General features: G+C 39.2%; 1 protein-coding gene across 1 annotated transcript; it reads right to left on the reverse strand.

Moving 5' to 3' along the window:
- Positions 1 to 2,039: 2,039 nt before the first annotated feature.
- LOC128745439 (alkyldihydroxyacetonephosphate synthase-like) lies at positions 2,040 to 3,407 on the reverse strand. Its single transcript, XM_053842515.1, has one exon. The coding sequence runs from the start codon at positions 3,405 to 3,407 to the stop codon at positions 2,040 to 2,042; it is 1,368 nt and encodes a 455-aa protein (XP_053698490.1).
- Between the last annotated feature and the right edge of the window lie 24,509 nt (positions 3,408 to 27,916).

Genomic DNA, 27,916 nt, shown 5'->3' on the forward strand with positions numbered 1-27,916 from the left:
TTTAAAACAGCTGACTTCAGAAGCAATGTATAAAATAGCTGCCAAAAATTATTTTGCTTTATTATGATATGTTGTAGTTAGATGAATTAGTGATGTGTTGCTAGAACAAAGTAATGTTAGATTTGATTTTCTTTATTTATCCGTTAATGACACGAAAAAGACTTGTCTTACGTCATATATGTTCAATAAACTAAACTAAACTAAACTAAACTAAATCATGCAAATATTTCTGAACAGCCAATTTTGTTGTATACAGCCAGGGATCATCGACCTGATTTTTTTTACCATTTTTTTCTAGTCATCACCAATACGTAACGTATACGTAACATACTAATTCTGGAATATTGTAACGTCGTATAGAATCCATACACAATCTTACATGAAGAACGCATTGACCTTGGCCAAAAACAATGCCTCTTGTTTCCTTTACCACCATATAGAGCACGCTGCATACTTATAAATACACAAACACTTAAGGAACGCCGTATATTTGCAATGGTTGGCTTCATCAATGGCATTACCCAGCAAACCGCCGAACCGTATATCAATATATGAAAATCATCTTGAATGTCTCTAAACAAAATCGCAATCGTACCCGAAGCTAATTAAATCGCACACTAGTTTATATTCAATCGTACGAAATGATGACAACTAATTTACATACGATTTTCATCATAGAATTGTATAGCACTATGGAACTAATCATGTAGAGTCAGATATCGTCGTATACAAATACTTATGAATGCGAATTGTTTACGTATAAACTGCAGTACGCATATCGCTTCCAAAATAGTACGCATATGCTGGTTTCGCACATTCAGTACGATTTTTCAAGATATATATCGGATATATAGATATATTCATTTTACTTTGATATAATTACTCTCCAAATTATGAAAATTTTGGAGCACAAAAAACTTAAAATACGACTGACTAATAGGAATAATACATGATATGTAAACAAACATTGTATAACATTAAGTAATATTGTATGTATCTTCATTTGCTTGACGAAAATAAAATAAATATACTAACGTCGAAATTGAGACACGAGAGCAACATCGAAATAACTTTTAGTATTTTAAAAAGTGTGTTATTGCTGCATACGGAACCTGCTTCTATCGTCACACCAACAACATAAGCAGTAGTTTTGTATGGAACGTTCTAAAAGTTACGATACAGTGCGTAAATCACTTCACTGCGTCATCACAGTGTTATTGCACAGATAGCCGTATACGAGCATGGACAATATTTTGGACAAGCGTTAGAGTGAAAAGTAAAACAGTCAAGGTTCGATCGTTCGTTAAATACAAAGTTACAAAATGAACGATCAAAAATCGATTTCTTTTTATTTTATTTTTTTTTTGCACGATCCGCTCTGGTGGTTCGCCAAAATATTGTCGATCTTCATTTCCGACTATTTCTGAAATACAAGATGCTGTTAGATAAGTGGAAAACCGAACGGCAACTTTCAAGGATGCTATAACGCGATGTTTTGCAAAATTTCTTAACATTAAGTTAAGCGACAATAGTTTTCTAATGTTTAAGCATTTCATGACAAATCAAGCTGTTACTGTTACTGTAATATTCGAACCATCCATGAAATTTCAGATATTATTTATACTATTTATCTCAAAGACGGATGTTTCCTAGAACCTTGAAACAACGACAGAATAAAATGCATAAAACTTTCCATTGAAATGTGTGTCACGGCTTAAAAAAATGTGCAAAAAGGTAATTTCCGGATGAACTGACTCGCAAATTAAAGCAGTGAGGCTTATTAACCTTCATTGTTGATTCCATCAAGGACGAACACTTGCGGTAAAATGCACCAGAGCGAAAATCCCACAGCATTTAATTTTCTGTTGGTGATTTTTGAGAATCTACGCAAAACATTATTCGACCTGCATGCATTTCCCAAGAAAAAAAATATTTGTGTGGATGTTGTACGATTCTTGACATCCTTCATTTCCACTCCATAACTTAGTTTTTAATCACAATTGCCAAATACAACACGCGATAACTAACTTATCTGTCTCTTAAAAGACCATTAGAAAAAAAACCACACCACTCGCAACACTCACCCGAATGTAGGCCACCACGAAGGTCAACATGTATCCTTTCTTTCCGTTGTGTTCGCCACCCTTAATGCCACCGTACTTTTTCGCGATCGCATACACTTCCTGCTCGTGATGGGCCACTGCTTTTGCGTCACCCTCAAACAGTAACGTAACCGCAACGATACGATCCATATCAAAGCCACAAACCTTCGTCAGGTAGAAATACTTCAATCCTTCCACGATCCCGGTGTACCAACGTGCCGCAGGATCTAGTAGTACTCCGCACTTAAACTGAATATTATCGATCAGACGCATGCTCGGCGGTTGCAACTGTTGTTCCGCAACTTCCCGCAAAAAGTGCACACCAGTATCAAAGTCCGAAAAAACCAACGATTGATATCGACGCACTTCCGGAGCGTATCGGATTTTCACCACCGCCTCCGTGACGATCCCGTACGTTCCCTCCGAACCGAAAATCATATGGTCGAAATCCGGCCCGATCGACACTCGCGGGGCCGTGAACTGTTTTTCCAACACACCCTTAGCGGTGACCATTTTCACCCGTACGACGATGTCTTCGATGTTTCCGTATCGATTCTTCTTCATACCGGATGCTCTGGTTGCGATCCATCCACCCAGCGTTGAAAACTCATGCGAATCTGGTTCGTGACCTAGCGTGAATCCCAGCTTACCCAGCTCCCGTTCTATATCCTGTCCTACGATGCCCACCTCGAAGCAGGCCGTCAAGTTTTCCTCCGATACCCACATTAACCGATTCATTTGTGTCATGTCCACAACAGCAATCGTACGGTCGTAGATAGTCGGCGTTGTTGATGCTAGCGAAACGGATGTATTGCCTCCAACGGGAATTAATGCGACGTCATGGGCGTTCGCCAGCTCCACAATCTGCACTACGTGATCGTGGCAGGTCGGCCAAACAACAATATCCGGAATTCGTTTATACTTGTGTTTCCGTAAACTTTCCACATCGGTTAAAGTTTGACCGTGACACCGCATCGTTCGGTCCATGCCATCCTCGGAGTAATCTATCCCAGCTTCTGATATACCCACCATAAATGCCTTGTTGCACAATGGATCCGGAAATTCGGTCGGCGGTTCAGCGGCAGGATTTATTTTCGACAAATCAATCTTAAACATATCAACGACCCAATCGCGAAAATTGTCCAATTTCTGTCCACATATCGAATATCGATTCCCAACGAACGTCATGTAACCGTCCCTGTACACAAACTTGCAATCTTTGTAGCCCCAACCGTCCCAGCGGAACATATCCTGCCGCCGCTTCGGAAAAACGCTGGCCACTTTTCGCGGTTCGAACTTATCCATTATGGTTTTTTTGGCTCGTGCACAATCTACTATCTATCTATCCGTTCCGAGCCGACCTGCGATCGACCCGCTTGGCGATCTAACACCAACTGAAGTGATAGACGAATTTTTAAACTGGTTCGTGCCGTACGGACTGAGGATGCTCGACCAGCGTGTCGTGCTGCCACCACCGTGGCGGGTTGTGGTATGTGTTTCGAACCCGGGGGCTTCAACACATAATTTTTTGTTCGCCAAAATTTCAGTTGAAACTGAAACTGAAGTTGAAAAGTACGAATCAACTCAAAACGTGTCGGTTAGACCACGGTCGCGCTGGTCCTAAATACGTGCGTGACCCTAACCACGCTGAAAACGAAATCGTTTTTCAGCGCGCAGCTTTCGGTGGGCTGAACATGTTATAAAATATGTATTCTCTCTGATGGAAAAAACAAATGCCTTCATCGAACTTGTCCTTGATCTGTCGGAGACACAGTATATCTGCAGCCCAATATTTCTTTCTGGATTGATTCTAATGCGAAGATTGAAAAATAAAGTCGCGACCTACGGTACGACGCAACCCTCTAATAGTTAAGTAGGATAATAAGAGCAGCTTGTCGAAAAATGTAAACCTAATCAAACAGGTGTAGTGAGGAAACAAACAAAAAATAAAGCTGGAGAAGTCCCATTCACGACGTTTTTGATTGCTAGTTGATTAATCGCTCTCAATCGCAAGATCAGACGCAACTGCATTTTACGGTACTACGAGATACAAGCCATACAAGTTGGTCGACAAGAAAAAATTGGCCGCATCGAATAGCTATTTATGAGTTGGTGTTATAGCAGCTGATGGGTCGCTAAAACCCTAACGTGATTGCTTTTTTTTTTATTTGTTTTGAGGTTCCGGAGCTGTAGGAGCATTTGAGCAAAAAATTTATAGTCACTTTATCGTATGGTAAACATGATACTGCGAAGGGCTATGTAAGGTATCTGTAGTATTTGGAAGATAAACAATAACATGTCCATCAATTTTCTCGAAGAAAAAAGCCTTGTTCCGGTTCCAATTCCTTTTAAAAACGATTCTATACATGGTAAAATCGTACAGCACTACCTAGGTTTTGGTTACAATCGATAAAAAATTAAGAAACATTATCTAAAAAACAACAGCTAAATTGAAATTGCATTTTTGATTGAAGAGTTTAGATTTAGAGTAAAGCAATTCAGCAATACATTTGAAGAGTTCAATTCAAAAATTGAACTTGAAATATCGGCCTAACTGAATAAATTCCTTCAATTACGTGAAAATCAAACTGAAATCTGTAAATTTTTCATCCATAATGCAACTTGATGAAAGTGTTGGGGATAGCTTGGAAAAAATTTGTTGTCTTTTTGCAAATTTTTTTCAAGAAATCTATACAGCATTTTATGAAGAAAATTGCGTCTATTTTGCATTTTTTTTCGGAATTTTCAATGTTCATGCTCAGGATATTTTGCAGATTTAAGAAAAAAAAAATAGATATCTTAAAAGGTTCTGGACATGACGGAATCCTTCCAGTTTCCATAAAAAATCTTGCAAATGAGTTCACTGCTCCTTTGTTTTGACTTTTTAACTTGTCACTGGAATCCAGAATCTTCCCTAAAATTTGGAAAAGCTCACTTCTAGTGTCTATCTTTAAATCGGGCCGGAAGCCTGCCGTACGTAATTATCGTGGTTTTACCATTATTTCTTGCATTCCAAAACTTTTTGAATCAATTATCCTTGAAAAATTATTCTTTCAAATTAAAAACTGAATTACAAAAATGCAACACGGTTTCTTCAAAGGACATATTTCCAATGCTACTTTTACAATTGCAAAAAATTGGAATTGAGCCAGGGCTCCTAAAACAGGTTGAATCGTATTTAACCAAACGCCAACAACTAATTAAATACAACGGAAAGTACTCGAATCCAATTCAAGTCGCTTCTGGGATCCCACAAGGCTCTCTGTTGGGACCACTGCTTTTTATTTTCTATCTCCTTTTGTCTCTACATCTCGAAATTCCGCTGAGCTAGGTTTAATCTTTTGATGTAAAGGAAAATATTTTTATAAGAATTCATAGGGTGTGGTGCTTGTTTCTACCAATTCTGACATTTTACCCTAGTTTTTTTGAAGGGATATGAAGAGACGAGGAACTCCATATCTCTGGATTCCGTTAGGATAAAATTGATTTTTTTTCACCACAAATTCTATTTTCATGAGGAACTCGATTGCAGAGTGCAGAGTATTTATAGTATATACCTTGTGCGCAGATAATTCCGATTAGCTCATTCCGATCACTAAACTAATAAACTTGTTGATTTTTAGAAGATTGAAAAACTATAATAAATGAGAATCCATTTGATCATAGCTTGTCATTGAACGATGAATTTGAATTCACTCTGTTTCTGGATGTTTTGTAGAAATAAACGGCATTTTACCTTAATTTTATCAATGTAAAAGTAAATGTCTGGTTTCCAATGAGCTAGATTAATTTTTTTTTCTCCAAAAGAAAGATATTTTTATAAGCATTCCTATAGTTTGCATTTCCAATTCCAATAGATAAAATGGTTATTTTGGCCGCAATCAAAAACCCTATCATCGGAATATATAGGGTAACGATACCATAAATCGCCACTTTTTCAGACAGCAAACAAGAAAACTGAGATTGATTGCCATATAGGTAGTTCCATATCGATGAGAATTGTTTAGCCTACATTAAACAGAAACATTTTTACTACGTTTTCAGCATAAAACTTAAGCCAAAATATTTGAAAAAGTCGTTGTAAATGTAACATTTGTGATGCATGTTGAGGCACCAATTTTCGACCCCCAAGACCCAGTTTTCGGCACCCCCAAAAGCATCGTTTGTATTTTATTCTAGTCTAAAAATTGATTATTATTTTAATTTGTTCCGAAAAATAGAACTATTTTCAGTTGAATAGTGAAAACAGAATGCATTTCCGTTGAGAAACAACCGCATCACTGGTTCCCGCGATGTGCTTAGGAATGGTTGATTGAAATTCGTCAATGGCGACAGGTGCATCATGTTTAAATCATTTTAATATGACGACACCAACTAATATAATGCCAATTTGAGTTATATAACCAATAAAGGTTTGGAGTCATATTATATTGGTTCAGTACACAACTATGTTTAAATTATTGAATACGTTATGCTAATTATGGCATTCCAAATATCAATAAAAACTTTTGAACTCCCAGGGGGGGGGGCAAAAACTGGTGCCGTGACGAAAACTGATGCCGTTACCCTATACAGATACACTGAAGTCTATTTTTACACCAGGGATTCGTGGCGCGTAAAAGAAAACCGTTTAAAAAAACCACGTTAAAATGTTTCTCGAAAAATGTTGCAAAAAACCGTGATACTTCAAAAATCAAACGTCAGCCGTGTTAATTCAAAATTCGACCTAAAAAACCGTATTGTTTCGAAGTCGACGAAATAGCCGCTCGAACTTGAAAATCGCTGAAAAAACTACGTTAATTCGAAAAATGATGAAAAAAACCGCGCTAATTCAAATATCGTCATAAGAAAAAACCATGTCAATTTAAAAATCGTCATAAAAAAGATCGCGTCAATTCAAAAATCGTAAAAAAAAAACCTGTGAAAAGAGACTTGATGGTATGTGAAAATGGCATTCTTATGGCCAAAGAACAGTGGTCCAAAGAGACGAAAAGTGGAACTTTTTTCCTGACGTCTTTTGCTTTCATTTTAGCATTTCGAGCCTTCAGCCCTTTTGTTCGTATAAATACCCCCCATAATTTGAGAGTGTCTGGGCTGGGCTGTGAAAAAACAAATAAAAAAATACCTTTTTTGTGTTACTAGCTAGAGAAATGGTTTCTTCAGCGAAGTAGTAGCAAATGTAAAAACAAGTAAATTTGCTGAAAAAATAATATTTCTATCTCGCTTCAGTGCAGAGCTATAAAGCATTTTCTTAAAAGGTTCTTTAAAAATTAATGTTTTATACTTAACTTTTGTTGGTTGCATTTTACAAGAACATATTATTCAAGGCAATTAGCGAAGCATTCAAAACACACGTTTTTGCTGAAGACCGCAAATCTCTATGACCATTTCTTACAAAGTTATTGGTTATTTAAGCTTTATTTTTCATTCACTTGAAATTGACTTGCAATCAGTGCTTCACTTAAAAGCTTAGATCAAGTACCATAAGACGTTGTTCTACGTCAAAACCCCCATTGTAAAATGGAAGGAAAAACGTGACTTGAAAAAAGAAAAAAAGTGGTAAAAATAAAACGAAACCAGAAAAGAGAAAACATGGTAACAGAATAGGAGACATAAAATGAGGGCAAACGGAAAAAAAGAAGTAAAATGAGTAAAAAGGAGGAAAAACGATAAAGAAAATGAGGACAAATTGAACAGAAAAGGAGAAAGAGTGGAACAAAAACGAAAAAAACGGGATAAAAAGGGAAGAAATACAGAAATATTTCCTGCAGGATACAGGATAATACAGGAAAATTAGGAAACGAGAAGAAAAAATTGTGACAGTAAATGTGGGAAAACGGGAAGGAAAAGAGAGAAAGCAAGACAAGAAAGTGAAAATGGAACAGAAAACAAGACAAACTAAAAGTGAAAAGTGGAATAGCGAGAGAGCGAAAAACTTGATAGATGAAACGAAGAAAACGGGTTAAAAATGAGAAAGATAGAACAAAATAGGAATAGAAAATGGGGTTGGCACAAGGAAATGGGACAGAAAAAAAGAAAAGAAAAACAGGAAAAACGGACTACAGAAAAAGGTAAAACTGGAGAGAAAAAGACGAAAACAGGAAGATAAAAAACGAAAACCGCCGAAAAAAGGGAGCCAAAAGTAAAATAAACGTAATAGAAAAGAAAAAAACGGGTCATTTTAAAGTGCAAAAACGAAATAGATGACGAAAAACGAGAAGCAGGAGAGTTAGAAAAAGATGGAAACAGTAAACTTGAAAAGGAAATTGGGAAGAGAAAAGATGGAAAACAGGAAAGAAAATTACAACAATTAGTGAAAAACAATAAGAAAAAAATGGGACAGAAAGGAAAAGAAGAAAATTGAGAGCAAAAACCAAGAAAACGGTACAGAAAAAAATAAAAACGGAACAACAAGTGAAAAAACGGGACTGTAAAAGAGAAATAAAAGAACAGAAAAGAGACAAAACTCCTTCAATCAAACAAGACTTCAATCCTAATTTCAAGTCAAACTTCGCGTCCATGTCCAAATTTAGGCCTAATTTAATATCCAATGCCAAGTTCAATTTCAATCAACTCCTATTCTATGTCCGATTTTAAGCCCAATTTAAAGTCTAATTTAATTCCAAATTTATGTCAAATTTAAACTCTAATTTTATGACCAATTTCTAGTACCATGTAAACCCGGAAAAAATAACCATAACACGAAGATGAAAATTATTGTAACAATAAGATACAAAATACAGTAAAAACAATAAAATGTATCGTCAGAAAAGATAACCAAACAATCGATCTTATTGTTACCCACCATAACTTTCACAGTTTTCAGAGATTCTACCATAAAAATGACGGCTTGTTAAGTATCTTAACAATAAAAAAATCTATTTTTTCGCGAACAAAAGTTTAATTTTACAGTAAGAATTATCGTCCTTTTATGGTAATTTTTTGAAGTGAAAAACCCAAATGTAATTAAAAATTAAATTTGTGATAAAATACTTGAACTTGAGGCATTTTTACAATAAACTTACCATAAGTTTCAATGTCCACAATAAAAATTGTTGTAGATGCATTGTTTCTACTACAAAATTTAATGTAAATTTTTTTTCGGGAATTCCAATTTCAAATGTAATTCCAAGTCCAATTTAAATCAAATCTATGTCAAATTTCAATTCCAAGTTATAGTTGAAATTCGAGCATATTTTCAAATAAAGTTTCATGTCAAATTTCAAGTCTAATTCAACTCCAATTTTAAGTCTAATTTCAAATAAAAAACTCAAACTCTCTTTTAAGGCCGATTTCATGTCTAATTCCAAGTCAAACTTCCAATTCGAATCAGCTTTAGTCCAAATTGATAAGTAATAATAGATTTGCCCTCCTGCCCTGACCTCGAATGACCCTGAATTCTTCGCAGGGGGGGGGGGGGTCCCACTTCAAATTTTAATCAAAGTTGAATCTGTCCAACCAAGTCTTTCGTTCAGAGAGCCAAGGACCGAAAAAGACTGCATACGTATAAAGTGCAGAAGGCTCCAAATCGTGACGAACGGCAAAATACGGTTGGAAAGCTACGGACCCGGAGACTGTACACCCGGAGAAAGTAAGGAAGCGGAAACTTTCAAAGTTTGCCAAGAAATACATGATTTGGTAAGTGATCTGCGTATATGGCAAACGGAATGCGCCTTTCGTGACTACCGGGACTGTAAACGGGCAGATCTACCTCAAGGAATGTCTACAGAAGCGTGTGCTTCCTCTGTTGAAGCAACGCGAGGGCTTTGCGGTCTTCTGGCCGGATCTAGCTTCATGCCACTATTCATAGGATGTACTGAGTGGTACGAAGCCCACGGGGTCACCTTTGTATCCAAGGACATGACCCCCCCCCCCCCCAACGCACCGGAACTAAGGCCCATCGAAAAATACTGGGCTATTATGAAGCAGGCACTACGGAAGCATCCCAAAAAGGTCAAATCTGAGGAAAACATGAAGAAAAGTGGACAATGAACAAGAGAAGCTGCAGTCAGATGTTGTACAGCACCTTATGGGTGGAGTAAAGCATAAGATGCGAGCTATGGTATTGAATTTGAATGAAATAAATAAGCCATAAGCTGACTAATGGCTTATATTTTATTTTTTGGAAGTTAGAAAAGGATCGGTCAACTAGGTGATTTTCTACAACGTTTTTCGGTAACACAATTTGATGTGCGACACCCTTTATGTCTGGGCACGCTAGAGTTCAAAATCATCGTACAAAATGGGCCAAAGGGTACTAGAATTTCACGAAGTTTTGTATTGAGCTATTGTTTAGGAACATAGGAACGAGAACAATATGAAAAAAATTCGAGATCTCCAATTTCGGAAAACACCCAGATCGATTTAGAGATGTCGATAAAAGTCCATATTCTTCAATCATATATTTAGTGCAGATGTAACTGAATAGAACTGAAAACCCCAAGCGAAAACCATATTTAAAGTCTTAATGAAGATTAAATACTATTGTTTAAATTTTTCATTCCATATAGCTACTACAAAGCTAGGGATGCATTCGCAGAGCGAGTGATTCTCTGTAAATTTCATCCATCATTTCAATAATTTATTTTCTTGTGCACAGCTCCAGTATATTCCGGTACCAGCCTCAAATTTAGGCATAATTTAGGCATATAAGCTAAACAGCCGTATTCGGAAACCGGTTTAGTTAAGTCTATCAGCGAACCGATAGGTTTCTTTGCAGGTTTGATATCGGTTTTGGGAATACTTCCAACAACGGAGAATTAGCGTCAGCATCATTTGAATAAAAAAAACTTAGTTGGAAAATTATAAATCAAACAGGTTGTGCAGGAAGAAGTTAAGATTTTCGTCATTCTAGAATCAGCCGTCTGACGAGATCTAAACTCATTTCGATAAGCTCGTATCAGATAGATAGATTTAGATGGGCTCGTAAAATTTATCGAACCCGAAAACGTGATGACCGTGAACAACTTTAGGATTAGGTTGTTCACGGTCGCGGGCGCCGCCGCTCACCATCGAACGGGCTGCGTGCGATTTCAACTGCTCGATCGCTTTAGGACACCTTGTAATCTGTGCCGAAATTCGTTCGTTCGCCCTCCGTATTCCGCAGTTACCAAAACTGAGGTGTTATTGGGTAAAGGAGAAACAAAACTGCTGCTGGCTGACCCGTTCCGGGCGCTGGTCAGCAACAGCCACCGGGGTCCGCTCTGTGTGAGGTAGGTTCGTCGCCACAAAACCGGAGCGATGAAATCACCGACTAACTTGCTGAATAAAAGATTAAACTTGGCCACTCGCTGCGTACGGTATCGCGACAGGTTATATTTTTCCCCTTCAGGCACACACGCACGGGTCTCTCTAACCAGTATGTGTTTTAAAATTTGGTAATTGATTTACGATTTTTTCGGTGATTGGACCTTTCAAATTTTCGAAGTGAACGTTTAATAGCTAATAACTTTGGATGGTGGCCTAGTTAAAACGTTACTCACCGGTAGATGAATGAAAACATGATGTCGACAGTGAAATTTTTGTTTGAGATAATTTCTGTATGCGGTCACTGGATTATATAATTGGTATCTCTTTGTATTTTAGTTACATTTGTGTTTGGAATACGGGACCTTCCTTTTCAAACAACCTCACCGGTTGTAAACGAATTTGTCGAACTTGAACTGATGGAATTACTCATGATATTGTCATATTCTATTAGTCTAAAATTATCAACCTCTGGTTTTAGGAATTTAAGGAAATTTTCAAAAAGCTCTTCACATTTACTGAGTACAATTTCAACACAAATTATGGTAATGATTGCATTTTGTTGAAAATCAAGCATCAAAACCTACTGTTTGTATTCAATTTACATAATTGTAAATAATAATAGTGATTGCTATGAATATTCTTGTAAGAACTGTTCGACATCGCACTTCCCAACAGCCTAAAGCTTTGGTTTAACGCGAAAAATCGGAAATTCCGCTCTTATTTACTGTTTGCCATTACCCGTTAATGTCAAACTGTTTATTAAGCAAACAGATGGTAAGCTATAATGCGTTTTGTTTCATTCCAGTTACAGTAATGAATATTGCCAAATAATACATCCATGAGTGCGGAGGAATTAGTATTGCTATTTCTTAGTGTATAGTCAGAAAGAAAACGAAAATGATATGTGTATTGAACCGATTTTTTTGCGGTTGCTGATTATTTTACGCACACGATAAATCACCTATCGCTGGATCCTAAACCATTGTAAAATGGTTACTGAACAGTATGACGAAGTATGTAGAACAAATCATTTACAACTGCAGAAATTAATATCACCATCACATTTTACATAACTAAAATATTTGTTTCTAACATTTTTACTGTAAGATAAACAAATGACTTCAGCGAGATAAAATGGAATTCCATTTTTGCTAGTCGTCATTGAGTTAGAAAAAAATACAGACATCGAGCCAGACAAAGCAACCATTATTGACACTTCACTTGTAAACGATTGCACATTGTGCAAGTGAAAGAACCATGCTCTGACTGAGTAGGGGAGAACCGTACATAACGCACCATAGCAGTGGAGTAGGTTGACCTCAGAACAGACGAACGAAAAAAGACAAGCAGCGAACAATCGAAAAACGAGTCAGAAAAGGAGTTAAAAAGCGATGAAAGATAACAACCGTGATCGAAAAGAGGAGAAAAAAAGAGTCGAAAATAGGTAGAAAATGACTAACAAAAAAGGTCACAACATATTGTAAGCACTTAAAAACACATTTCTACAAAATGTGATTTTGCGTTAGGGGTGCATTCTGTACCATTTTACTCTACTTATTTTCGCTCTTCCCGGAACAAACGACAGTGGCGCTTAGAGATTCTTGAATTGTTTAGGGAATTATTTCATTTTATCTGACGTAAGATCGTATGTTTGTCTGGCGTAAAAAAATCGGAAATTTATTATAACCATGAACACATCCTAGAGGCATGAACCAGAGTTCAGTTTGATTAGGCCTCTCTGTCCCAGGAGTATTTGGCTGGTTTACAGTTTTCGGCCATCCGAAAAACTTTTTAATAGGCAATTCGTAAAGCAAAACTACACCGTTCATACAACAAAGTTTGTATTCGGTTCAGAAATAGAAATAAACATATTTGCATGCTTTAAAATTTCATTTGTTAGTTAGATTCTAGTTTCGGAAGTCATGGATTACCTGAGCCACCATGAGTCAGAGCGGGTTGAAGGGTTATATCCAGTTATGAGGCCTAAAAAAGTCAATTTTTACAGGATTTTATTGCGATTTTTTTGCTATATATGCCAAATACCCTCACTGATCCTATTCAAGTCATCTTTGGAGTTCCCAAGGCACTTAGGGTCACTTCTTTTACGCGTATATGATATTTCCTTCATACTTAAGCACTCAACAGTACTCGTATGTGCAGACGACATGAAACTAAATAATGAAATAAAAACAAGTCCACAACGAATGTCAGCAAGTCATGCTCATGTGCATCGCTTTTAAAATATGTAAAAATTAAAGTTAGTAAGAGCGCATGTCACATACATTCATGAACATACAAGCAGACGGAGGCACAGTGGCGTACTTGCATTTGAAACATGGCCAGCTATTAAAACTAATAGGAAATCAGCTTAAAATAAGCTGAGAACGCTATTACAAATAGACAAAATGTTTCATACGCTAGGGTGATTTACAAATTAAAAAGGAAAATTACTACAGAAAATTTTCGGATAACATATTTCAATTTTGTAAAGAACCACAAGAAATTATTTGATTGATTTTTAAGGTGATGAAAAAATAAATGAAAGTCAAAATTGTAGGAAGTGTCTTTTTATAATTTGAATATTGTAACCAGACAAACCAGAAATATTCATTTCATCGCAAATAAAATGAAAACAACAAGTGGTTAGATTTCGCACGCTCAGCCATCTTTCAGTGGGTTTTAGAGATATTTGCATCAATCGATAAAAAAGGCATTAAAATTGATACAGAGAATATAAATAAAAAATATCGAGTCACTATCGATATAAGCATAAATACAAGGCCCTGTCTCTGTCTGTGAGTTTTGGCACTATGAGATGGTAGCCCCACCGCGAGACTCGGTAGTGTTGCCCCAAGTTGCGACGGAACAAGAACGACGAATGGAGACTCGGTACTTGGAACTGCAGATCGCTAATTTTCGCAGGTTGCGAGCGGGTGCTGATGGAACAGCTGGAACCCCGCAAACTCAGCATTGTAGCTCTGCAGGAAATCTGTCGCAAAGGAGAGAAGGTATGGAAGATCCGTGGCGGAAAGGCTCAGTTTTACCAGAGCGGTGACGCTACCAACGAACTGGGAACGGGCTTTGTAGTGTTGGGCGAAATGCAGGATCGCGTGATAGATTGGAAGGCGATCAACGAGAGAATGTGTGTATTGAGGATAAAGGGACGTTTCTTCAATTACAGCATCATTAACGTGCACTGCCCGCACGAAGGTAAACCCGACGATGAGAAAGAAGCGTTCTACGCGAGGCTGGAGGTAACGTACGACAGCTGCTCGTCACGGGACATCAAGATCGTCATCGGGGATATGAACGCCCAGGTCGGTAGGGAAGAAATGTATAGACCGGTGGTAGGACCCCATAGCCTGCACACCGACACGAACGATAACTGCCAACGATGTATAAACTTCGCAGCTTCCCGAGGCCTGGTGATCCGAAGCGCCATTTTCTCGCGCAAGGATATCCACCAAGCCACCTGGAGATCACCTGACCAACGTACAATAAACCAAATTGACCACGTTCTCATAGAGGGCCGGTTTTTCTCTAACATCACGAACCTATGCTCCCGACGGGGTGCGGATATTGATTGTGATCATTACCTAGCAGTACATGTGCGCTCAAAGCTGTCCACCATATACCGGACACGTCAAAGTCGCCCTCCTCGGCTGAACATCAGGCAGCTACATAACCCGCAAGCTGCCGAGAACTACGCGCGAATACTGAATGAGGCACTGCATTCTTCCGAGGAATTAGGTGCTTCAAACCTCGAAGACGGTTGGGGCAGAATACGCTCGGCCATCGAAGAGGCCGCTACCGCGGGACTAGGTATTGAGCCTCGGAGTACACAAAATGATTGGTTTGATGGGGAAGGCCAACAAGCGGTGGAGGGGAAAAAACTGCTAGGAAAAAATTAGTATTGCCATTAGAGAGAACCTGGTTAAATACCGTCGAGCTAGGAACCAGTTGGCCACGATCCTGAGGAGAAAAAAGCGCCAAAAGGAGGACAGAGATCGTGAAGAATTAGAACAACTATTCCGAGCTAATGACACGCGTAAGTTTTATGAGAAGCTGCACCAAACTTGGAAGGGCTACACACCGAAACCGGACATGTGTAGGAACGAGGAAGGGAATCTAACCACACACGAGCGCGAGATGGACGACAGATGGAAGCAGTTCTTCGATGAACACCTCAATGGCGAAGTCGCAGGAGGAGGCGAAACGGAAATTAACCTAGGTGCGCCTATGGAAGATAGTAACGTCCTAGCACCTGATCTCTAAGAAGTCAAACGAGAAATCGGGCTGCTGAAGACCAATAATGCCGCTGGGAAGGACCGCCTGCCGGCAGAACTTCAAAAACATGGCGGAGAAACGCTAGCAAAGGCTCTACACTGGGTTATTTCGGGGATTTTGGAAGAGCAAAAGCTACCGGAGGTATGGATGGAAGGAGTGGTTTGTCCCATCTACAAAAAGAGTGATCGGCTAGACTGCTGCAACTATTGTGGTATTACGCTGGTAAACGCCGCATACAAGGTACTCTCCCAGATCCTGTTATGCCGGTTGTCACCGATAGCACAAGGTTTCGTAGGGAATTATCAGGTGGGTTTCATGGGGGCTCGCGCAACTACGGACCAAGTTTTTACTATCCGATAGATCTTGCAGAAATGTCGGGAGTACAACGTGCCCGCGCATCACATCTTTATTGATTTCAAAGCAGCATACGATACAGTCGATCGAGACAAGCTATGGTAGATAATGCACGAATACGGTTTTCCAGACAAACTGACCCGACTGATCAGAGCTACATTGGATCGAGTGATGTGTTTCGTACGCATCTCTGGGACACTCTCGAGTCCCTTCGAGCCGCGGTGAGGGTTGAGACAAGGTGACGGTTTGAGGGGGTCCTGAGGGGGTGATCCGACGAGCGGGTATCGAAACGAGAGGCACGATTTATACCAAGAATAGCCAACTTCTAGGCTTTGCAGATAACTTCGATATCATAGCCAGGAACTTCTCGACGGCGGAGGCAATTTACGCCAGACTGAAAGCGGAGTCTAGGAGAATTGGGCTAAAAATAAATGCGTCGAAGATCAAATACATGAAAGGAAGAGGCTCAAAGGAAACAAACGCGCGTCTCCCATGGACCGTTGATGGCGACGAACTAGAACTGGTAGAGGAGTTCGTGTATTTGGGTTCGCTGGTGACCGCGGACAACAACACTAGTAAGGAGATCGAGCGGCGCATCCAAGCGGGAAATCGGGCCTACTTTGCCCTTCGTAAAACGCTACGATCAGGAAGCGTACGCCGCCGCACGAAGCTAACAATGTACAAAACTCTTATTAGACCGGTAGTTCTTTATGAACTTGAAGCCATAACGCTGCTCACGGAGGACATACGCGCCCTTGCCGTGTTCGAGCGGAAAGTGCTGCGGATGCTATTTGGCGGAGTACAAACTGAAAGCAGAGAGTGACGGAGGCGTATGAATCACGAGCTACAGGCACTGCTTGGGGAGACTGCCATCGTACATCTAGCGAAAGTTAGCAGGCTACGGTGGGCCGGACACGTCGTAAGGATGCCGGATGATAGTGCGACGAAAATAGTTCTCTTCAACAACCCCACCGGCACCAGGAACAGGGGGGCCCAACGTGCACGATGGATCGACCAGGTCGAAAGCGATTTGCGACTTCTGAGACGACTAGGAAATTGACGACGAGTGGCCCAAGACCGAGTTGAATGGAGACGAGTGCTTGAAACAGCACGAGCCACCCCGGCTCTATGCTGCTGAAGAAGAAGAAGAAGCGGAGAGATGCGATGTATTAGTGGGTCGAATCGTGCCATCATTGTAGTCCCAAGTAATACCCAGTTGATTATAATCACCACAAATCAGGATAGCTTCAGTTGAGCGGATTTTTTCACACAACTCACGAATGGAAGAAACATGCGACTCGACCACAACAGTATCTTGGCTTTTGTCGGGTGGAATGTATATGGCGCGTAACAGGATCTTCAAATCGCGAATATTTGCAGTAACATAAACCTGCTCTAAGGCACTTCTATGCACTGACGTAAGAAGGGCACATGGGTGTTGCCGAGCGATAGCAATCAGTACTCCAACGAAACTGCGTTTGTCACGACCAGAACGATCGCAGCGAAAAACGATGAACTTTTCACCAAACAGCTGCACTGAATTTATGGAATCGTTGAGTCCCGTTTCCGTCAAAATAATAACATCAAGACAGCAATCTCGGCACGTCAGATAAAGCACGTCAAGAATCGCAATGTCACCCCTGCACAGTGGTTTAAAATGCGTAAAACGCGAACCTCAGCATTTTCGAAGGGAAAACGTGATAAAAAGCTACACTCTTATTAGCAAAGTTGTTGTATATCATTAAAGCCAACTTTTGACAGGAATAAATTTTTGATTAATCCACCCTAAAGGGAGATAAAAAATTTATTTTTTTAATTATTCGAAAAAACAAAATATGTTCTTCAGCAAACTTGTAGAAAATAAAATTTAGAGAAATTTTGTCGAAGATACTTTGGCTCTATCTCTTTAAACAAACGGTCTACAGCATGTTTTGTATGATCAACACCTTAAAACTAAAAAAATACACTTTACTCTTTTTGATGATATTTTGAAGGCCCACAATGTTCTAGAAAGTTGCTTATATTTTAAAAACACACCATTTTGCTGAAAGTGTCATAATAATATTTTGAAGTTTTATGCAGGTTTTATGACTTTTTTGATGAAAAATAGTGCTTTTTCATTCCACAATATCTCGGAAAGTGGTCAATAGTGGTAGAAAAGATGATAAACATATGAAAGGGTAACATTTTGCCTTTCACATCCTGGTAAATTCATTAGTATCCCTTAGTTTCTTCGGGGCAAAATCGTCTCTCGAAAATTGTCATTTTCAACATCTTATCGATATTTTTTATCATGGCATTGCAAGACTGCTCGCTGTATTCACATACTAGTTGCGATAGCTCTTTTTTGTGTGAACTCTAGTGAGAGTAGATGAAAAAGAGAGCTAACAACAGTTCTAGGTCTCTTTTTCATCATGAATATTCATATATATTACAAAAGTGTGTGCACACAAGAGTAAATTGGTTGCATATTACTCTTTCTTGCACAGGAGCAGTAAAATAGACATTTTTCTGTTTTGCTTGCTTACTTTTTTACAGTACGTCTTGTTTTTATTCCAGAACTTATAACACATAGAACATTATTAACATAGAAATGCCGGAATGCTACTAACTCTTTTCTTATTTCACAGTAGATAATTAAACTGGAGTTATACTAGAAGGAGAGCTATAAAAGATCTGGCGCGAACAAGCAATAAAACCGGCATATTTTCTATTTTATTGCTCCTGTTCAAGAAAGAGAAATATGCAACCAATTTACTCTTGTGTGCACACACTTTTGTAATATATTTGAATATTCATGATGAAAAAGAGACCTAGAACTGTTGTTAGCTCTCTTTTTCATCTACTCTCACTAGAGTTCATTCAAAAAAGAGCTATCGCAACTAGTATGTGAATACAGTGTGAGCAGTCTTGCAATGCCATGATAAAAAAATATTGATAAGATGTTGAAAATGACATTTTTTTTGCTATCAAAAGGATTTCTTAGTTCTTACGATCGCGATCAAACCTAGACCAATTTGATGTCTGTGCTAGGGAAGTTCGCCAAGAAAAGTGACAAAATCTCCAAGAAAATTTCATATGACTGCGATTAAACCTAGACCAATTTTTACGTCTCTGCCTGGGAAGTACGTCAGAAAAAGTGATAAAACCTCTTTGTCTTAACAACAAGATTTCTTACGACCGCGTTCGAACCTAGAACAATTTGATGTCTGTGTTAGGAAAGTGTTCCAAAAAAGTGACCAAATCTCCCCGTCCCAACATGTCGAGCATTCTCTTCTCTACCACTATTAAACCTAAGCCAATGTAATGTCTGTATGTGATTCTATATACATGCGCACGCTTGCCATTTCATTGGAAGAATAGTGAAAAGAGAATGTGCCTTTTGTGTTGTGGCAACGATGTGCTAAAAAATGTGATCAAAAGGATTTCTCGGGTACTGTTTCATTTCGACGTATCTGCAAATGAGAGATTCTCTTCGTGTCTCCTCTCTTCCGCTGTTTACGGCGATACTAACGCATTTGGACGCATCAGCTTTGCATGCATCGGTTGCCGGAGTCACTAGCTAGCCAAATGTTTTGAAAATTTTCTTTTCAATGCATTAGTTTCGCCGTAAAAAGCGGAAGAGAGGAGACACGAAGAGAATCTCTCATTTGCAGATACGTCGAAATGAAAAAGTACCCGAGATTTGACGTGGTAAAATGTTTTCAGCGTGGGAGAAAGCAATAATACAAACAATCTTTGATTTCTGTAAGGTAACAAAACAGTAATTGTTTTGTTCTTGATTTTGTCATATTGTTTCGAAATGCTCATTTTGGTCAGGGCAACTATGGCGTTTTCTCAAACGAATGAATGAAGCATAAAAAGTCTATTTGTTGCTCTTTTGAAAGGAATTTGCGACAAATAAAAAAATTCTAGGCGGCGGAAACAAAGAGCAGTCATACAAAAATAATTATCGTCGACGAGGCGAGTGTGTGGTGTGTATGTGGAATGATAGAAATGGGAGAATAAAAATTAAACTAGGCATTAGACCACCTGATATAAGGGTGCGGCAGCAGTTTAGTCAGTAAAACATTCGGGTAGTAACCGAAAGAGCATGGGTGCCAGTCCCACCAGCTAATGATCCAATACACTGTTGGTCTATATACCGAAATTTATCAATTTATCATTCCTTATACACATTTATCATTCCTTACACACATCACTTCCTTACTTTTCAAAATTGATTGTATGTCTTTTTAGCAATCGATATTTGGAAAAAAAAATCCTGTAAGTAAGCCAACCAGACTTGCTGAACGATGTTATCGTGTGATGCTCTTGATAGATCTTGATTTCAAGATTTTAGTTCAAAAGCGCATGACATCATGCGTAAAATTTAACTTGCCATGAATTTAGTTCTTAATTTTAAGTTAAAAGATTTATGATTTTATTATTTCGCGCGTAAAATTATACCGCTTAGGTTGCGTTACGTGAAGAAAAGTATAAAATCATAACTATTATTCATTGTGTATATTCAAAAGATGAAAATACACTAGATTCTTGAAATCAGGAGTTATTTTTCGCATAATGGAGATCTCATTTGTTCCCGTATATTAACAGTTAATTGAAAAATCGCACTCCAGTCCCGTCGGAAGTCCAAATTAGTAATTAAAAATTACATCGCGTGGCAAACAACACTGCTGCGCTGAATGCAATCAGTCGCAGTTGAGTTCTGACCGCACACTAGACAGAGGATAAACAGTGTGTCGAACTTATTGGCGATGCTTGGTGTCTTATATAACATGATGATAGTACACATATAAAACACAGTGAAGGTCGAAAATGAGGTTGAAAGTGTAAAACCATGACGGACCAATAATTCCAGCTTGCTTCTATCTATCCAACGAACCGCGGAGACTTAAACGGCTTCGGTTGATCAGGGTTTGACGTCGTTGTGCATCATGTTTTGCAAAGTGAACTTTTTGTTTTGGCTCGTAACCTACAATCAGACGAACAACAGTCGATCAATTATGATTAGGTTGCAAACAGAAACAATGATTAAGCTACTACAATATTCACGAACAATCAGCAATCGTCATCGGCGGATGTGTCCAACGCATCCGTACTGTTCTGGATGTTATGCAGTATCATAATGGTCGTCATCACGTCGGTTGCTGCGGACAATCTGTGTTCTTGCCACCCAGAGTGAGTGTTTGGCATACGTAAATAAAGGATAAATAAACGTTCAGAGTAAACTTCACTCAAAGAATCACTAAACAGACTCAACTGTTTATGATAGTCTTGAGACAATTTAATTTATGATTGCGGCATTCGTGGAATTGCGATCCTATAAAGTGGTGTATTTGCGACTGAGGTGTGATATCCTCAGTTTTAACCCTATCGGGAGAAGACAGTATAACCGAACGCTTCCCTGTTTGCATTTCGCAACAACTCGTCAAGGTCCAACAACAAATAAATCACAACAAACAGGCTGTTTTTATTTCGGTAAAGTGCAGTTTGATTTTCTCCGCTGCGCATTTCCGGGATAACACTTTCACTGGAAGCTGCCATAGATCAAACAGGTTCCAATAAAGCTCATTAAAATTCGCCAACACCACTAATGGAACCATTCTTCGATTCATTCTTCGAAAATGATATGCAAATCCTATGTTTGATTTTTCATTTCTGTCTGCGTCACATAAACGTTGGGTATTTTACGCCGCATTGGGCTTTGTAAATATCAGTTCAATTTTTCAAGGTTAATCGTACGCTGTTGAATATGCGTAAATATGTAAATTGATATCCTCGATTTGGTAATTCGAGCGTTTTTGATGCATTTTTCAAAAGGGGATAAAAATAAGGAAAAATGATTTATTTTACAATTTTCGATTTTAAAACTGATGGCAGTCCCTGCCATAAACCTTCATAACATTACAAAATAGTACAACTTGTAAATAGTTTACATTGTTTTTTTTTCTACTTTGACTCATTGAAACGTTCACATGGGGCCGTTTTACCGCCAACCGTCACGCATTAACCTATAGTCGGTCGGTGTGATGAGAAAATAAATCCGATTTGCTCCGCCCGGCTTGGCGTGAGAACAGAGCCCCGAAGAGAGCTGACTGATGACGGGCGATTGCGCGCGCATCTGTTTTCGGTGATAAACTGCAGGGCCACGTGCCATTTGTATATGAATTTCGCTGGTGTTGTAGTAGCTGTGAATGGTACGAAGAAAGGTAGCTCGCTGCCACCGCCCGGTGCCGTTGCCGATGTCCCCGGTGAATAGGAGAAAGAGAGTACGCTCCCCATTGGATCGATATCAGCGCATTTCATTCCTGTAGGGTGAAACTGTATTAGACATGTGAGGGGCTCAACAGCGATTTGCAGCAATAGAAGTAATCAGATAATTAATTTTAATTGTTACTGATTCAGTCATAATTTCAAGTTACAAATCTAGTTGACCACGTCTTTATTTTCTATGCTGGGGCATGCTTTTCGCATTTTTCCGGAAAATCGTTACTATGAAACTACTACATGATGTGATAGAACGTATTTAGCTATTGGAATACGAAGTGTAACTATTCAGCTATCGTTGCAAAACTTTTGTACCTTTGTTTTGATTTTGGACAATCTTTTTAACAAAAGCTTGTGTGTGTGTGTGTGTGTGTGTGTGTGTGTGTGTGTGTGTGTGTGTGTGTGTGTGTGTGTGTGTGTGTGTGTGTGTGTGTGTGTGTGGATGTGTGTGCGCTTCAATTTTCAATCGTCTCTTTCTCGGAGATGGCTGAACCGATTCGTCTGCTATTACTTTTATTTGAAAGGATTTATTGCCTAGTATATCACTATTCAATTTTTCATGATCCGACTTTTAGTTTAAAAATTATAAGCTAAAATGTGAAAATTACGTGACATGATTTTCTCCGGAACCGCACAACCGATTTCAACGATCTTAGTACCAAATGAAAGCTCTTACTATTGCCAAACTTCACGCCAATTTTTATTGATAACAAACAAGTGGTTTAAAAGTTAGCCTTAAAAAACCAGTTTTGGCAAGGTTAAAATGATCGCCTGTTTCTCAGAGATGGCCAAACCGATTTACGCACTATTAGTTTCATTTGGCAGGTAATATAGCCGGACAGATCACTATTGAATGGTTTTTTGATTGGACGTTCAATTTGAAAGTTATGAGCAATCGAATACACCACACCAAAATTAACAATAATTTATAATGATTTTAACCAAGATAGTTTACCTAATTTCAATTATTTTAATATCAAACGAGAGGTTTTGACACTACGAATATATATGCAAAATTTCATAAGAATTGGTTTTATCGGTCAAAAGATGTTAACCCTCGAACACTCGCGCCAACTTTTATAACACGGTTACTTGCGCGCACGATAGCCCAAAACCAAAGAAAACGTGCGCACTAGAGTTTTGACTAGGAAAACTTGGTTTTAAATTTACCGAACCTTTGGAAGAGTTTCTTGAAATTGAATGCTCTATCATCTGGTAGAATTTAAATTTTGATTAATCCCCCTAAAAGTGAAATAAAAAAATTACTTTTCTTCAGTTTCAATATAACACATTGATGTGTTCTGCAAAGTTTTAGAGCATATTATTACAACAAATTTTGCTGAAGACTGTAACCTTCTATCTCTTCAGCGAAGACAGAGAAATCTTATTTATTGTTTCTGAATTTGTAAAATCAGTTTTTCTATTTTAGCTCATTTTGTATTTGTTGTATGACTTTTTCATGTATTACAAAGTTATACAAATAGTAAAAATACACGTAGATAATTATGTAGCTGCGCTTACCATTAGGCGTCCTCAGGTGCCGGCAAGGATCCGAGTCGGCAGGCTTTAACTCCATCTTCTTGAATGTACTGTTAATTTTCTGATTCCAAGCCCCTAACGATTGTTTCAGCCCATAGATTTTGCATTTCAACCGACAAATCTTGTCGCCATCCGTCTTGAGGTGGCTCGGCGTACAAGCATGTGATGGTTGTGATGTGATGTGATGTGATAAATACTTCGAACTATTCATCGAACCATCGATTCACGAGCAACGGTATCAACAATCAACCTGGCACCATCTGGCCGTTCTCGTCCTGCTTCTTCTTGAAGATCCATTTGCAACCTACGGTCTTCCTTCCAGGTGGTAGAGACCTGAGACACTAGCTCTCACGTTTAATTGTCCCATAGTGACTGCACCTTTTCCTTCTTCGCGGTCTGCCAAGCTTTTGCCTCCGAGCACTGGATTGGCCCAGAATTGTTTCTTGGTTTGTTGGGGTTGTTGCTGCTGACACCGCCACCGGTGACCTGTCTATAGCGGAGGATCTCGTCAAACGTCGTGGCCCAATTGGCACAACAGAATCATCATTGTACTTTTCATTCGATTGCTCGGCATCGTCATCGTCGTCGCCAACGTTTTCATTATTTTCATCATGTGGTGTCTCTGCTGCGGTTGGATTCAATAGTGTTCTCCTCTTGAACGCATTCGGTAGGCTCATCGTGGTCGCCTTCAGTAATCCTTCCATCCCCGCTGATATAGACTTTCCGGGTGGTTTTGTCCAAGAAACGACGCTGGGAATATCCTACGAACGTTAGCTTCCGGGATGTAGGACTTAGCTTCTTTCTCTGCTGCTTCCGGATGTGTACCCAGGCGCAGGCACCAAAACCTCAGAGATGGCTGATGACAGGTTTGTGGTCATTCTACAGTTCGCTTGACGAGACTGGAACGGACCTTGATGGTTTTATATTCTGAAGATAGACAGCCGTGTTCAATGCTTCAGCCCAACAGCACTGGTTTAGTCCTGGTCCTCTCGATAAGTACGGGTTTGGTCACTCTGCTACCACGTTTTACTGCGGGCTATAGGCCACCGTGTATTGCGCCTTGCTGCCCTCTCAACGGTAGAACGATCCTAGCCTCTCGCTGCTGTACTCTTCTCCTTGATCGGAGCGTACTACTTTTGGTTTTTTTCCTGTTTGGACTCATCACTGCGACCAGTATATGTAGTTGATCTATTGTGATATCGCCCTGGTGCTTGCTGTATGACCTGCACTGCATTTCTTTTTGCTATGATCGCTATTGAATGAGCGATATGCTTATTAAATTTTATGCGTGCTTGTGCGTATTGGAGTTTACTCTTCCCTCAAAGTTTGATCTACTTTACCCACTTATTCCTCACTGCCAGCACAATCCCATATTACAATAGCCGTCCCTAGCGAGTTCCTCTGACCAGTACACTCAACTATTGGAGAGACTTTTGCACTGTCAAGAGGCTTCAATGGGTAAATATGGAATTCAGCATGAAGGAAGGGTAAATGAGGGACCGACGAATAAACCCATGCTAAGGTCACTTGACATCGAATGGCTTGATTCTACTAAGATTCGAACCCACGACCACCCGCTTGTCAAAGCTGACTCGGTACTACTTTTGGTTTACGACCGAACTGGGTTTTGACCGCCTCGACATATTCTTGAATGTTGGCCGCTGCTTCCTACTCTCACCAGGAACAGCATGCAGTGCCTTGAAAAGTCGTCGATATTCGTCATGAAGTACACCAGAATCCGGTTATAGATGGTCCAAAGGCACTTTAGTATTCGATTTCGATTCCTTCGGAAAGGGTGTACGTCAGCATTCACCTTGGCAGTAACACTCGCAGATTGCCTTCACTCCGCAGTCGTGGATCTCCAATCAGCTTCCTCCCTGTTCAGGAAAACGCGTACTGGTTCCGGTAACCGAATCTTAGTTCCACTCATGCTTGCAGCCCTTATTGTGGCTCCAACCGGTCAGCAGGACGACCTCCTTCGGTTGCTTCAGGCAGTAGAGGCCTTGTTTGACAGTTGCTATGGCTGCCGTTTGGTTGCCACGCATTACCCGGCAACCGTTGATGTCGAAAATAATAATTTTTTGCACCAACAGCGACGGAATAGACAAAAGATTTATTACCAGTGTAGGTGTGTAGAACGCCTTGTTCAAGGTTCAAGGTAGATATGCCGAACATGGTTGTTGTAGCATTGGATCACGCCGAGACCTTCCCCTTGGACGATAGCTCGCTTCGCAAGATTGGCAAATGTGGCATATTTCATCTCGCTTTCGTGGAGCTCCGCGAAAAATTTGCGGCTTACAACGGTGTGACTAGTCGCTCCTGGCTCCAAAACCAATAACCACGATCCATGCCATTCAAATGCAAGCCAATAAGCATTTAAGTCGCTTTGAATGCTTCCTAAAAACTACTTTGGCAAAATATACAGCTACTTTACTGCTAATCCAATCCAATTATAGTGCTGACAATACTTATTTGCGACTGATTACCGACAAGAAGAATTTGAATAGAATTTTGGATGCCGATTTGATGCAGTTAGGCAGTCATAAATGCTAATAAGCAGCAACGTGGCAGTATAAAATGCCAGATATGCTACTAAGCGACTGATTTACTGCTTAAGTTAAATGGTTACCTGGGTATTGTGCTAGCAGCAGTGGTACTGAAGCAAATCTCAACTGGTTTGAACGGTTACTGACCAGCGAATGTAAATTTTTTCTCTTCAACATACAGATATTGTTAAGATTGGATTCGATTTGGTGATTTGTTGCTTCGTTGCTACGCAATTGGGATTTGCACCCAACAATATTTTGTAAATTGAGAAGGTTGTCTTTCGCCAACATGGCGAAGGATTTTATTATTTTTGCCCTAAAACCCCAGATTTGTTTTTTGTAGCACTTTGAATTCCAAGATGGCATTTATTCAATATTTTGCATTCGAATCCCTATAATGGTAACTTGTTTTAGAACGAAAAAAAATACTGGGTAGATATTAATAAACCATGTTTGAAGCTCTTTTGAAATCCAAGACAACAGGCAGTTGTTTCAAATATTTTACAAAAACCTCTACAATAAGTAAACGACTTTTCGGTACAAGAGCGGCTATTAGTTATATTATAAAATTCAAAGAAGCTCATGCTAAACTACTCAAATTACTTTCATAAAGCTTTTGAGGTCGATCATTGTATTCTAGATGTCCCTTTTTCTCAAAAGTAGAAATGGGCAATATTTGCAAAATAATTTTTGTCTCAATTTCCCTTAATACTAATAATAAAATAGTTTTTGTAGTGCCCTTAATACTTGTTTTTGAAAGATGATAACTCTTGAACGCATGGCCAGATTGCGAATGTTGTAATATTATGCCAAAATGTTACGAACATATTATCTGAGCTCTGGCTCAGAGACTCTGAAAGCGAAGGTTCTTCACTGGCGATGCCCCTCACAATGTGCTTGGCAGCAAACTGGATTACCATTTTAATGGAACATTGCCTTTCTCGAGATTTCTTGAAGATAGAAATTCAGCAATTGGACAGACTCACGAGATATATAATGTTCAAGAAGCTCACTTATCACATGCGCCGCACAATAGAGACAATCCGGAATCGTTTTTCTATCCTGAAGACCTCAGTCACTTGAACGATTGTCCCGAATAGATCATCTCTCTATACGGTCAGCATAATGAGATACAACATAAATAAGAATATTGCACTAGAAATATGCGCCACGCAGCAAGAAAATTGTAAAATATTATTCTTCATCCTGAACGTTGTGATTAACTGAATAACTTGGCAGAAGACACCATCAGCAAAATACGCCACCAATAAGTATTACGAATGCACATTGGACAAGCGGAAATCCTGTAGATGTTCTTCAATAAATATCACAAATCAATTTTCCGATCTTTCATGGGTCAGTATAATAGAACGAACATAAACACCGTAATATTCAAATTAATGCCACTTTCTGAGACCCTAGTAATTATCACAGCTCGCTTTCCGGTAAGGACCACTTCACAGCCACATTTGATTAGCAGACACATTCACTACAGTTCGGACCACAAAAAACATCGATGAAAACTCGCGATCGTGCTTCTAATACGGGTTGATGCAATCTGGAGCCTGT

Source organism: Sabethes cyaneus, chromosome 1 (genome assembly GCF_943734655.1).
Source record: "Sabethes cyaneus chromosome 1, idSabCyanKW18_F2, whole genome shotgun sequence".
Taxonomy (NCBI): domain Eukaryota; kingdom Metazoa; phylum Arthropoda; class Insecta; order Diptera; family Culicidae; genus Sabethes; species Sabethes cyaneus.